Here is a 14,852-nt window from a genome sequence, read left to right on the forward strand (position 1 = left end):
ATCTTACATCCAAGCTAGAGGCGATACAACAGGATACTAGAGCCTCCATGCCCACCCGTATCACATCTTACATCCAAGCTAGAGGTGGTACAACAGGGTACTAGAGCCTCCATGCCCACTCATATCACATCTTACATCTAATCTGGAGGCGATACAACAGGGTGCCTCCCTTCAACGGGTCAGATTTTCTGCAATAAATTATCCTTTTTCTCTGATATTGTAACTTATATCATTGCTACAATCACATATGGAAAAGTTTTATTTGTTTCTAGGGGAGGGATTTCTTTTTACAATGAGTAGATGTTAATTAAAATTACCAGTAACTGTATAGTTACACTGGATAACCAATCGAATTGTGAAAAATAAACACCAAACAATATCTTTCACTTACAATCAGGTCCTAATTTATTGGATTGCACATGCAGTGAATTTGCTTTTCACACTAGACAATTATTGCTACAATTGCATAACGGTGAGCGCATCCTAACGACCATTGATGCGTTGATGAGCCTGTACATCCATACCATTAGAACATACAGCCGGCGTGCGGCATGCAGGGCTTTCCAATATTTGCAGTGTCATGGCTCTCTACTCCCTCTGTAGCTCAGGTTGCACGTGCCAGCTCTTTGTTTCATTGGGGTTGGTTCTGCGGAAGGAAAATCTGCAGAGGAAGGAGGAGGGAGCGACTGTGTACCTTTTACGACACAGGCCTACTGCAGAGCATGGCAGAGCCTACAAGAGATCTGCAGAGCGCAACAAAGCCAGACCATCCCTGGATGTGCTCCGTGGAGCATAATCCGCCATAACGCCTGCACATCTCCTGCCCTTCTATCATTGACCTCCAGAGCATCCTGCGGGGCTGTCAGTAGTTTTCCTAGGACTATAACATTTCTATTGCATAATCCGGGGTAATCTTCCTAGGCTGATCATGTTCCTAGACGCTAGAGCTCTTGGAAACGCATAGTAATCTCCCTAGATTCTAGGTGAAGGTACAGGACGTGTCCGGGATTCTGCAGAGCACATCCAGACCTGCATTGGGCTCATAAAAAAGCAGATCCTAGACTCCAGGAGGATGCACAGACGCTGCAGAACAGCAGATACTGTATTATCGACCGTCCTCTAAGTAGATGAGCAATGCGCCGGTAGTGGAGAGATTAAACCTGCCTACAGACGCTGGGTTCTTAGTAGATCTTGCTTACTAGCTAATGTCTTGCAGCATCGGCACACCTTGTTCTTGCCGAGAGGGATCAGCTATCGGCCATCTTGGATTTTGTTCTCCATCCGATGCTGATTATACCAGCAGGAGGTTCCCCTCCCTCCATTGATATAACATACACATCCCGAGCCAAATGCTAATAGAAAAGATCGGGGATGATAAGTGCCGGACAATGATCTTCAGCTGAGGGAGGTTTATGGCTTATGTTATACATGCAGGTCAGGAACATACATAATAGAGCAGTCAAAAAGTCCTTCTCCTCTCCGGACGACATCTTCAACAGTCTAAAGCTGCCCATAGACATTCAGCAGCTGTCAGGCGACGGCCTTTTCTCCTGACTGTCCCGTAGACATGAATGTTCAGCTCAGCCAGGGGTGTTTGTGTGTTTTCAATAGGGAAAGTGGAGAAAGTCGCAGCTAAACGCCTCTTCGCTTATCTCCAAGGAGAAGAAAAGGATCGGGGTCAATATTCAACGTCCCTAATCCTTCCTTCCTTTGATATCATCTGTCAGGTGAAAGCTGGGAGGCCTCCATACACATGCAACAGTAGGCCGCTCTCGCTAAGACCAACTGGACTGGCCGACTTTTGCACTGTTTGTCTTCTGCAGCTTCTACTAATCACTATATATACAAACTGCAGACTGAGTCTCAAAAGGAGATCTGCCAGTGAGGCTGGACTGATGGCTTAGGGTACTTTTACACAGGACGGCTGTAAGGAGCTTAAAGGGGCTGTACCAAGTATAGTGGATCACTTGTTTTTGGGTGGGAGTCTCACCACTGAGACCCTTGACAATCTTGAGAATTGAGGTCCCGTGTCCCCCGTCCTCCTTACTACAATGGTTACTGTACCCTCCACAGTGAGTAGGATACTAAATGGAGCACAAGTACGCTGGCATCCCATTCACTTTCAATGGGACTGCTGAGCTACCTGAGCAGCAGGCATTCCATTCATTCTGACGTCGCTGCGGATGTCACTTCTCCCACAAGGCAGAGGAGACATAGGACTTCCATTCTTGAGATCGGTAGGGGTCTCATGCTAGAGATCTCTTCCGGCCATCCTCCTCTATTCAGAGTAAACAGGTAGATCGTTCATAGATGATCAACTGCCTGTTTACACGGGTCGACTGACTTGATTTTTGGGTGAGATAAAAACCAAGCAACTAAGACAAGTGAGCAATTCTCGCTTAGATTACCCCTGTTGGGTCCCGTATTTACATGGGACGACAGTCGCCACTTATCGCTCCTCAGTTTTCAGCCCTTATCTTTCCTCTCCTAAAGATCTTATCAGCTAATTTATGACGACAAGAATGGTAAACCTTAGAGATGAGCGAGCATACTCGCTAAGGACAATTACTCGAGCGAGCATTGTCCTTAGCGAGTACCTCCCCGCTCGGAAGAAAAGGTTCAGCTGCCGGCGGCGGGCAGGGAGCTGCGGGGAAGAGTGGGGAGGAACGGAGGGGAGATCTCTCTCTCCCTCTCTCCCCCCACTCCCCCCTGCTCACTCCCGCAACTCACCGCTCACCCGCGCCGGCAGCCGAATCTTTTCTTCCGAGCTGGGAATTCAATTCTGCATCTGTTTTGCAGGTGAACATGAGGCCAAATCTGCACTATTTAGGTACGGATTTCGTAACAGTGGAATTCTTGCAGAATTGCTGCAGGTTGTGGAATGCCTGCAGTGATTCCGCCACATGAGAAGGCGGAGTTTAGCGCCTCTTAACATGGGCGTATTAGTACGTGTTTTTGCATGCGCAAAATTTGAGAACGCAATGTGTAGCATGTAGAGATGAGCGAGCATACTCGCTAAGGGCAATTACTCGAGCGAGCATTGCCCTTAGCGAGTACCTGCCCACTCGGAAGAAAAGGTTTGGCTGCCGTCGCGGGTGAGCGGTGAGTTGCAGGGGGGAGAGAGTGAGAGAGAGATCTCCCCTCCGTTCCTCCCCGCTGGCACCCGAATCTTTTCTTCCGAGCGGGCAGGTACTCACTAAGGACAATGCTTGCTCGAGTAATTGTCCTTAGCGAGTATGATCGCTCATCTCGAGTAAACTTTGTTGAGGTCATAGGTTAGCTGATAGGAATGTTCAGGAACAGTTTCTACATACAGTGATAAGTAGAAGCTGCAGAAAACAAATGATGCCAAATTTTTAATGAAACGCAATATGATTGTCAGGAAAAAAAAAACTACCCCAAAGGTGTCCTTAGTCTTTAAGGGGTCATTTGCAGCGATCCTGTGTGGTAGTACATTGAGTCTCTACTGGTTAAGAATGTGGATCCTCAGGTATACCAGGTGCTAGTACAGTATGGGCACACAGCAGGCCACGGTCTTCTGCTAGCCACTGGACTTTACTGCAATTTTTTAAATAGTGCTCAAATTAGGCTAAATGAATATAAAGCGGGGCCAAGGCCCTTTAACTGGTACTATTTTTTGTAAACTTGTCCCTATTATTCAATAGTAATGCTTATACTCTTACCTGCACAGCAGAAGGGAACTTAAAGTATATATGTACCATAATAGTGGCCATTTGGGCTGCAGAAGAATCTAGATTGACTTCACTAGATGCAGTGATGCCCCCTATGAAAAACAGCTTTTCACAAGTAAGGGTCCTCATATGGGTTAGACTAAAGTTGACTGACATATGTGATCTCAACCAAAATGATTGTTTGTTGGGTGAAATTTAAAGGGGTTGTCCAGTTATAAACTACTGATGACCTGTCCTCAGGATAGATCATCAATTGAAGATCGTGGGGGGTCCATTGCACTGAGCTCATTTTTGCAGGAAGAACACAGCTCCGTTCACACTGCAGTGGTGAGACTTGGTACTGCATGCCAAGTTCCCATTGAAGCGAATGTGAACTGTGCCTGCAATACCAGGCTGGGCCACTACACTGGGAACAGAGCTGTCTGCTTCCTGTATAAATTAACTTGGTGCAAGAGTTAAACGAGCCCAGCAAACAGCTCATTAGCGAGAGTCTGAGTTGATGGAACTCTACTGATCTAGTATTGATGACCTATCCTGAGAATAGTCTATCAATAGTTTTAAAACTGATCAACCCCTTTAATAACAAATAAATGGTTTCAGCCGACCAATAACACACCATCATCTGGAAAGTCATTGGGTATGTTTGTCTGATGATCAAACAAAAGAACCTTCAAAGAACGTCCCCAGAAGGATTGCTTGCTCGTTGCCCGGTGCCATGGAACAAGCATGGACTACAATGGCTGCATCGGCAAGACGATTCTTCAGCGCTTGTGCAACCATCAATCTGCTTCTGTCTAATGTGTGTAATGGTGACGCTGCACTTCTCTTGTACAATAGTCGTCTCAGTCCCATGATGGAGGTATGGCGGTAGGAGGGTATGATGACGTGAATCGGCACCCTGAGGCCCTTTCTTCCATATGTTTGCAACAGCTCGCAGGTCAAGAATCCCAACAATGCAACTATTTGCCAAATAGAGTATTCTGTAACTTTTTATGTGATTCAACAAATTTTTGGTTTAGGAAATTTAAAGGGGTTGTTCGGGACTTTTACTACTGATGATCCATCCTCAGGGAGCTGTGCCTGCAGTACCAAACCAGGCCACTGCAATATGGACAGAGCTATATGCTACCTACACTCTCTGCACTCAGCTGATGGGTGGGGATCTAAGCAGTGGACCCACACTGATCAACTACTGAAAACCTAAGATTATCAACAGTAAAAGGTCCAGAAAACCTGTTTAACCTGCAGCTGCTGCTATGAGATGGACAATAAAGATACATAGCGAGGCTAAAGGGGTGGGAGTGGGGGGGTTCTGGGCATTTATTGTTAAAGACTAGAGATGAGCGAGTTTACTCGCTAAGGCTAACTACTCGAGCGAGTAGTGCCTTAGTCAAGTATCTGCCCACTAGTCTCTAAAGATTCGGCGGCGGGCGGGGAGAGCGGGGAGGAACGGAGGAGAGATCCCCCTCTCCCCCCTGCTCACTCCCGCAACTCACCTGTCGCCGGCGCCGGCCTCCGAATCTTTAGAGACGAGCGGGAGGATACTCGGCTAAGGCACTACTCGCTCGAGTAGTTAGCCTTAGCGAGTATACTCGCTCATCTCTATTAAAGACCTATCCTCAAAATCAGTGGTTGATCAGTGGGGGTCTGCTGCTTAGTATCCCCATCGATCAGCTTATCCTCCGGCCGCTGTCAGTGTAGTCGAGCTGGATGTCCACATTGGAATCAGAACCATAAGTGTAATTAAAGGCATCGCTCCCACTGGTTTCAATGGGAGTGAAGCCTTTTGTTACACGTCTGGCCCAGTTACATTGACAGCAGTCAGGGGAAATCAGCTGATTAGCGGGGATCCTATATGATAACACCGACCCCCCCCCCCCCCCTTCACCGCTGATCAGCCATTTGTGACCTATTCTGAGATTAGGTCATTAACCCCTTAAGGAGATGCTTTATTTTGGCCATTGGGACACAACGATTTCGGGGGTGGGGGAGATTTTCATCTCTACTTTTCAAAAGCCTAACGTTTTTATTTTTCCGTTGATACAGTCACATGAAGGCTTGTTTTTGTGCGACAAACTGTAGTTTTTATTGGGACCATTTTTGGGTCTATATAATGTAAAACGTGTATTAATTTTTTTTGGAGGGCAGGGAGAGAAAACACAACAATTGTGCCGGTTTTATGGTTTGTTTATTACGGCGTTAATCATGCAGCAAAAATGGCAGGATAACTATTTTCTGCCGATTGGTATGATTACAACTAGAGATGAGCGAGCGTACTCGGTAAGGCAAACTACTCGAGCGAGTAGTGCCTTATGCGAGTACCTGCCCGCTCGTCTGTAAAGATTCGGGTGGCGGCAGCGGGCAGGGAGCGGCGGGGGAGAGCGGGGAGGAACGGAGGGGAGATCCCTCTCTCCCCTCTGCTTCCGCCTGCTCATCGCCACAACTCACCTCTCACCTGCGTCGGCAGCCGAATCTTTAGAGACGAGCGGGCAGGTACTCGCTTAAGGCACTACTTGCTCAAGTAGTTTGCCTTACCGAGTACGCTCGCTCATCTCTAATTACAACCATACCGAAATTACATATTTTTTTTTTTTCCACTTTTACACAATTCCCCTCTTTGTTATACAAAGAGGGGGAAATGCGCAAAAAGGGGGAGTTTTGACATTTTTATTTTGTGGTTTTTTTTCTTTCTACCATTAGCCATGTCCCTGTAGGGGCCTTACACCAGACAAGCTATGATAATGCACTGCAGTGCGTTTTAGCAGAATGCCCCAAATTAGGAGATGTTGTGATTTTTCTATCTCATAGCAAAGCCACGTAAATACACCCATTTAAAATAATTGCGTACGACCTTTATGTATCTCGCATCACCTTAAGGCAGATGTTGTGTTTGTAATATACAGTGTATTTCCTAGATTACCTGTTTACTATTACCTAGGTTAATTATATATAACTAATAGATGAGGAATATATATATATATATATTCCCCATCTATTAGTTATAGCTGTACATTGCACCTCTACAATGACAGCCTCCATCCTCTCTCTACACATCTCCTCTCCCGCTCAAGACCTGACTGATTAGGCTCCTCCTACTACCACTAAACCCCCTACGTCTTGGACTGTACCAATACACCAGTTTATCTAACTAAACGCCCTACGGTATTAATACCTGATACTACATCATCAACTGTTATCCAGCAACCAGAGCTCTGAAACCATTCACTATTAGCACACCTAGTATTCTTACATCAAGGTTATTGTTGATGGTACACACCCGTGTGAATAGTAGTACGTTCCACTTCGCTCCGCCCACTCTTCCTAGCACCGTCGTCATGGTTGGTGGGGGCCGAACAACGTCGCGCGGGATCCGTGACGTCACTTCTTGAAGCTATAAAAACCCCCTACCTGGCGCCATTCCTGCATTCCAACCGGCGAGGACCAAAGGCAAGCATCTCAGTTATCGAAGGCTCGGAAAAGTTTCTATCGCGGAGATGAACGGCCAGCTCCTCAACGGCTTTCACGACTCCCTTATCGACGAGGGCAGCTTCCTTTTTACCTCAGAGTCTGTCGGGGAAGGACACCCCGGTGAGTATTAGGGAGCGCTTGTTCGGCGCGGGGGGTCGGAGTGACGCAGTCACTTGTTCACAGGAATTGTGGTCGATAAAGTTGTGTTTTAAACGTTATGGAAAGAGAGAAGGATCAAAATAGATCCCGCCGCATTTCGGCGCGTGCGATAAGCCGCTGCTGTTGGAGGAGCCGCAATGCAGCTGAGCACGTGGTCTTGGGCGGCCCCTCTCACCGTGTGCCCGGCTGTGCTGGAGCCCTGCCGCGCGATCTCCTCGCTATGGAGTGCAGAGCCCAGGTCACATGTGATCCTATCCCAGCCCACGGGCAGCCATATGCCCTAATACACCTAGCTCTATCATATATGCCCTGCATGGATGTGCTTATGGATTGTTAACCCTTTCCTGCTCTAGTATAATATTCCAGCGCCCATCTGTGCTGCTAAAAATACATGAAGCTGGGAATCCCTTGTATAACTAAGGTGGGTGACGGCTCCAGATTGTGCGCCAATTACTCATCAGCCAATTGGCTGCGGTCCATGACATGTGACCGCGCACAGGAAGTGTGACGGCGATGAGGATAGTAAGAGGGGTCGGGGACAAGGTTAGTTTACTAAACAGATCAGCGGAGAGTTGGGCACCGAAGTTTATTCCATGTTCTAAAACCACCATGCAGGTGCGGCTTATGTGTTTTGGATCTGAAGCCGCCTTGTCATTACTAAGACTACATCTGAGTGGATGGATAAAGAAAAAAGCGTATGTTGTCCAAATCTGTAGATCGCGGTCAACTATGATAGACGTTAACTAAAATGACATAAAAGCAGTCATGGAAGTCGGTCTATACGACACGTAAAGGAAAGAGAAGTGAATATACAGATATTAAAAATATATAAACCCTGGCTAGGAAAGGGTTAATGCAGCCTCGGGCTGGTGATGCCACTCTAGATTAGATGTATGTCTGTATTACGGACTGTTCTGACCCGAACGCCAAGCGTCATCAGATTCTGATGGTTTGGGTCAAGCAGGGTGTTGGTCTGTATTACAGTCCCAAACCATGGCTGAAGTCCAGATGTCACATGCCCTGCAGGCATATGTATAGCGGAGCAGCCATGATGGAAGCACGAGGTAGGGTCATGTATCCTGGTGGGTGTGGGAGGGGCTGGCCCAATGGCAGAGCGCCGCCGATCAGGTTTCAGGTCTGACATCCCGGGGACAGCTGCACACTCAAAACTGCTGCGTTGCACACTTGCCTACGTAGATCTATATTTGTCGCTGGTGTCGGATCACCGCCAGGTTCTGCCCATGGTTTTGAGAATGGGAGTGAGCAGCGGGCAGGAAGGACTCGTGTGCTGCTGATCACTACTTGGCTCCGGGCTTTATTTGGCAGCACAAGTTTCCTTGGGAAGTAAACACAGAAGTGGCGTAAATGTTCCAACGTCTTGCGCAATATTATGGTAGTGAATAGGTAATAGGAGCTGTGAGATTTGGGAGCCAGAAGGATTGGTATGGGGAGGTTTCCAGAGATCCTCCAACTGCTGTGGGCACAGGGGTTCTTTCTGACTCAACTGATAACAGGGAGCAGTAGATTGTATTAACTTCAAAGCAAACAAGGGACAAGCTAGCCTAGTGCTTATTTACTGACTGCAGCGGGAGGGATCATGTAGGGTTTGTAGGTCAGCGGAGTCGTTTGGTCTCTATGAACTGGTAACATGACTCCTCCGTATGACGGGAGCAGCTGGTGGGTGAAGACCTCTTATATGGAAGAGACCGCAGCGCTGAAGAGTCAAAGGGAGTGTATAATGCAGAGTTATAAGGAAATGGCCCTCAGAGTTGTGTGGTTTTTGTAAACTATTGCGACCCACAGGATCTGTCTAAAGCAAAGGACTAATGTCTGTAGATGCCTTTTATACTGGAAGTCAGCGCTGACCTCAGGAGACACTTAAAGAAAATAGTCAACCTGAGCTGATCTATGAGATGAACTCAAGGACCCCGTACAACTTCAGCAACTGTCAGGACAAATGACTGTCTGTTTCCATGTCCTCCCCCCACCCACACATACAAATGTTTGACTTGGTCAAACATTTGTTTAGGGAGTTGAGCAACGGTATATCTCCTGGGGGATAACAGCGGTATGTTGATGGTCATCATTCCTGATCCTCCTTTCATCTACATCTGGCAGGATAGTCGAGCAGCTCTAGCCACTACATGGGAGGTCGACGTGGAGGCTTCCGCTCCAACCTGTTGTGACACTGACAGCATGCACCTGCACAGCTGATCGGGGTCCCAAGTGATGGACTCTGGGCGATCAACAATTGATGACCTATCAATAGTATTTCCAGGGAAAACCCCTTTAATGTGTAGAAGTCATGTATGCTCGTCTCTCTATGCCTTGTCTACACCTCCTTGAGGAATTCTCATGTTTGGTTCTTACTGGTTTCTTATCTCATTACAGACAAAATCTGTGACCAAATTAGTGACGCAGTCCTAGATGCCCATCTCAAGCAGGACCCAAATGCTAAAGTTGCTTGTGGTAAGTGTTGGTGCTCTAACTCTCTTACAATACTTGGTGACTTTGAGGATGTGAGTTGATTACTTTTCTGTTGCTCTGCAGAAACTGTTGCAAAGACCGGGATGATCCTCCTCGCTGGGGAGATCACCTCAAGGGCGTCAGTGGATTACCAGAAAATTGTGCGGGACACAATCAAACACATTGGCTATGATGATTCTTCTAAAGGTAAGTGAAACTGTCAAGTCAATATTGGTCAATCCACTTTTGTAAGAGCTGACAATGAAATGTTCAACGGCTTTTTTTCTTTCTAAGGTTTTGACTACAAGACCTGTAATGTATTGGTTGCCCTTGAGCAGCAGTCTCCAGACATCGCCCAGGGTGTCCACCTAGATAGAAATGAAGAGGACGTTGGAGCAGGAGATCAGGTGAGGGCTGAATCAAAGAATATTTGCCGTTTTCCCTTGTGCTTGATCTCATAAATCATGGCTGTCGTACTAATTTCCTTAATTTTCCAGGGCCTCATGTTTGGCTACGCTACCGATGAGACGGAGGAATGCATGCCCCTGACAATTGTCCTGGCTCACAAGCTAAATGCTAAGATGGCAGAGCTGCGTCGCAATGGCACCCTACCCTGGCTTCGTCCCGACTCTAAGACACAGGTGAGGGACACTTGCTGCCAGTGTACCTATTCGTTGTTAATTCTGGTGAAGCACACTGACTTCAGTATTGTATCTAATTGGTAGGTGACAGTCCAGTACATGCAGGACCGTGGAGCAGTGATCCCAATTAGAGTGCACACCATTGTAGTATCTGTTCAGCACGATGAGGTGATCTGCCTGGACGAGATGCGTGATGCACTGAAGGAGAAAGTTGTCAAGACGGTTGTTCCTGCTAAGTACTTGGATGACGATACAATCTACCACCTGCAGCCCAGTGGTCGCTTCGTCATTGGTGGTCCACAGGTCAGTAGGCACACTTCGGTTTTTCCTTTGCATTAGCTGCTTGCCTGAATTTAAGGTGTTGCTCTGCTTGGGTAACATCCTGCTACTGGAGGAACACCTAGACTTCATCAAACATGTCATTTCAGGGAGACGCTGGTCTAACTGGACGGAAGATTATTGTGGATACTTACGGTGGATGGGGTGCTCATGGCGGTGGAGCCTTCTCCGGCAAGGACTACACAAAGGTGGACAGATCTGCTGCTTATGCTGCTCGTTGGGTGGCAAAATCTCTAGTTAAGGCTGGCCTCTGCCGTCGTGTCCTTGTTCAGGTAATTCTTGCAACTATTTCTAAGCTGTGCATTGAAGCAACTTTCTGGTCCTGGACAAAGATGGCCAGTGCTGGCCAATCAAAGCACCGTGTGGCATCTTAAACTAATGATGCCTACTAATACAGTGTGCATCAGGTAGTCAAAGATGCGGTGCAGCGACTTGTCTGTCCAGGGTTGGAGGGTGGCTTTAAAGGGAGGTTGGCTAGTCTTGTCTTGAACATGCCCCTTGCATGTGATGTTCACATTCTAGATCTTTCTTTCTTTAAACAGGTTTCTTATGCAATTGGTGTCTCCCATCCTCTATCTATTTCAATCTTCCACTATGGGACCTCACAAAAGAGCGAGAGGGAGTTGCTGGCTATAGTAAAGAAGAACTTTGACCTTCGCCCTGGTGTCATTGTCAGGTAAAGTCAGCAACAGGCATTTCTTTGTTTACAGAGGTGGGAGGGGAGGTGTTAGATGTAGTCGAAGTAGCGAGTCTAAACTCGGAAAGGGCTTGTCCTACAGTGTATGCTTAGCACTGTAGGCCTGATGAGAAGATTGAAAGGGGTATCGGGCTACTGGTGGACCCTGCTGTAGGCAGTCTGGTTTTTGGTGAGTATAGTGTCCTGGATGTCACCAGGGTAAGTGCCCTGTACAGAAGCCATGGTGCAGGTTCCTGCCGTAGCTGATATTTGTTTGCTAAAATTTTTTTATTCTACTGTGACTTTAACAAGCAAACTTGTATATTCCAGGGATCTGGATCTGAAGAAGCCATTTTATCAGAGGACTGCAGCCTATGGTCACTTTGGTAGGGACAGCTTCCAATGGGAAGTGCCCAAAAAGCTGGAGTATTGATTGTTAGGCTTTTCCTCCTTTGACCTGCTGGCGTTATATACAGAGAAGCCTGCAGACTCCTATGGAGGAAAAGTATCACCATTTCCTGTCATTCTATTGGTTCACTGTAGTCTCCAGTGCCATGTCCTGCTATTTGTGGAGACGGTACAATGTTTGAGCGTCACCACCCCTGCATCTGTTTACTGTTAATCTGTTTTTCTATTGGTGCTTATAGCAGACAAGGCCTTTTCTCAGTAGCCTTGTGTTGTATCTCGTGACCAAGTTTATACTTCCCCAGGCTTTCTATAGACTGTCATAGATGCCCCACTCCTTGTTATCTTATTGGGTTCTAGATGCTGTTCCTTCTTGCTTTTCACTCTTTATTTGCATCATCCCATGCATGTCTAGTGTGCATCTAATAACTTCCTATGCATACAACTCAGCACTTTGCCAAAACCATACACTCTTATTTTGTTAAGCAGTGCACACCTGACGCCCACTTCCAAAAAAAAGCAAAGTGGCCTCCTAGTGCTGTTACTATCTCCTGGTGCCTGTACTTGCTCCTCTTTATTTGAAGAAACCCTTTTCCTTTTTCACTAAGCCACACTGCACAAACCTCTTCCTGTCCAGTACTCGGGGCCCAATGTCCACGGGCAGATCAGATTCTGCATGCAGGAGCCCTCGGGAATCCAACCCTGGCTGAGGACACTGCTTGCCCATCTGGCTATTCTGTTTTCTTCACTGCGGATGTGTGCGTCAGCGCCATGTGGCATGCTGCCACACATGCGCAGTGGAGGTTTTTTCAACTTCTGCTAATCTAGGGCCCGTCTGCAATTCAATTGCAGAGGGGCTGTGGATCAGACAGCTTCCATTGACTTCAAGGGAAGCTGGCTGTGTGGGAACTACACTGAAATGGAGCATGCCCCAATTTTGTTTTCTAGACCAAAAAATCTGCAAAACAAATCCGCATGCTTTAAAGTCATGTGTGGACGCCCATGCTATCCTATGGGCAACTTGATTTTCAGATCTTCCGTGTGGGTGACCTGCAAGTCACATCCACCTGTGGACATTGGGCCTTAATCTTCTGCAAGCCGGTGCCATATATCTCTATTCCACTCTGCAGCTGGCTGGTGTGGCTACAGAGAAACCAGCTGGGTGCAGAAATGAAGCACATGACTAGCAGCAGACAGGGAGAGAGTAAAGGATCTTACTTGAAAATGTGTTAACTGCTTTATTTATTGTGTTGCTGGGCATGGGCGTAAGTACAGAGTAGCCTGTGCTGCAGGCAACATCTTATTTTATTTTTTTTATTACACTTTATGCTGTTCTCGGTTCTAATACACCGCCTCCCCAGTCACCTCTGGCATGCTAAGGTGTAGTACAGAAAAACCTTAGCCGTGCCCTGCAGAGGTCCTGGCTTGTGTTAATGTGTAGATCTCGTTCAATTGGAGTGTCCTCTACAGGAATAAGCACACTATACCAGTGTGGTACAGAGAAACTGGTGGTTTACACGTTTGTCCTGTGGAGGATCCTCTGACTGCTAATAGGTTACACTAACCTCCCAATATCTTTTAAACTACTCCATGTGTCTGGTTCTGGTAAAAGACTAACAATCACAGCAAGATTTCATGAATAAAGTATTAGGTGCTCCCTTAAAAAGTGTCTTGTGTTTGTTTTTAGTCCTTATCTGCCCTGCTTGGCGGTGGGGGTTGTTGAGGGAAGGGGGGCTATAGTAAAGATAACATTCTAGTTCTGATGTTGGGTTTTGACTCTTTATGACCCTCCTAAGAGTCCTCTGCTGTTCTCACTAGGCCGTTCCAAGGGGTATCCTGCAAGGGCCCCATGGCAGCTACAAGCCTTACTTTTATTTAGTTCACTGCAGATTTAGGCCTAACTTAGGAGGTGAAATTTTGTTCTGAAGCCTGCATATTTAAGAATTTAATATAATTCTATAAAACAAAAAAAAAATACTTTATCCTGCAGTTTTTTCCCAGAAATCCTGTTGGCCAAAAGTGATGTATAAAAATACAGGGTTCTTATAAAAAAAAAACTGAAATCCTCAGAACTTACAGTTAGGCCTCCTGCACACAAACGATTTGCATTGCAAAATTTGAGTGGGATTCTACAGCAAATCCAGCCAATAGCATGTTACAGTAAAATGCTATGTCCTGCCCACAAGCAGAAATCGATTGTGATTTTCAACTTGCGGTGAGAAATTGCAGCATGCTGTGATTTTTGTGCAGGCTACACACGGCCAGCTTATATTAGTCGGCCATCCTGTTTCCATTCATTGCATATTGGTCATGGGAGCTGTGTCATTGCCATAGTGATGACGCAGCGGCCTCTGTACTGAGCACATGCTGGCCAGCACATTTGCAGCAGAGGAGTAGACAGAGGTAAGCTGGGGCCACTGGCTTGAACTCCGCTGTGGGAATTCCACGTGCAGGGTCTGACCCGCCTGTGGGCAGGTAGCCTGAATGATGCTTGGCTATGGAAATTTGATATCAATGAAAATAAAGTTTTGGAAAACATGAGTTTCCCCATCATAGGTGGTAACTGGCCCCTCTTCTCATTGGACACACACATGGAGTCTTCATTCACACTTCTGCTATACATGTTCTAGCATATCGCAATTGACCAAGGTCATAACTTCTGTGATGTGTAATGAGGGAGGACTCAACTCAGGCACAGTAGGAAAAAAATTGCATGGTGTTAAGGTCTGGTAGGTGGAGGCCAAGGAAGGTCATGATTGTCACCACCTACACAGCCAATATATATCAGTTTAATAGTCTCACAGCTGCATTTTTCACAAAGCCATATCTATAACAGCCAGGTATGAAATCCCCAGGTTATAGTACAAAATACACTCACCTTGGGATTACACAAATGCTCCACCTAGACAAGTGCAGTCTCCTCTGACACGATTACCTGCACCAGGAAGGGGTGTCATCACTAAAGCCTTCATTGCCGTTCCTTAATTCACATTCTTGTGCAGAAAG

General features: G+C 46.7%; 1 protein-coding gene across 1 annotated transcript; it reads left to right on the forward strand.

The window, feature by feature from the left end:
* Positions 1–7,102: 7,102 nt before the first annotated feature.
* Positions 7,103–13,512, forward strand: MAT2A (methionine adenosyltransferase 2A). Its single transcript, XM_066593104.1, has 9 exons — positions 7,103–7,280; positions 9,711–9,788; positions 9,870–9,992; positions 10,080–10,192; positions 10,283–10,426; positions 10,511–10,729; positions 10,855–11,037; positions 11,308–11,441; positions 11,772–13,512. The coding sequence occupies exons 1-9, from the start codon at positions 7,187–7,189 to the stop codon at positions 11,872–11,874; spliced, it is 1,191 nt and encodes a 396-aa protein (XP_066449201.1). The 5' UTR covers positions 7,103–7,186; the 3' UTR covers positions 11,875–13,512.
* Positions 13,513–14,852: the final 1,340 nt, after the last annotated feature.

This window comes from Eleutherodactylus coqui, chromosome 2 (assembly GCF_035609145.1).
Source record: "Eleutherodactylus coqui strain aEleCoq1 chromosome 2, aEleCoq1.hap1, whole genome shotgun sequence".
NCBI lineage: Eukaryota > Metazoa > Chordata > Amphibia > Anura > Eleutherodactylidae > Eleutherodactylus > Eleutherodactylus coqui.

Bases quoted from the DNA above. Each gene is read 5' to 3' on its own strand.
- MAT2A (XM_066593104.1), top strand. From the start codon at position 7,187: ATGAACGGCCAGCTCCTCAACGGCTTTCACGACTCCCTTATCGACGAG. The intron at 7,281-9,710 runs GTGAGTATTAGG...ATCTCATTACAG, and splicing joins TGTCGGGGAAGGACACCCCG to ACAAAATCTGTGACCAAATT. The intron at 11,442-11,771 runs GTAAAGTCAGCA...TGTATATTCCAG, and splicing joins CGCCCTGGTGTCATTGTCAG to GGATCTGGATCTGAAGAAGC.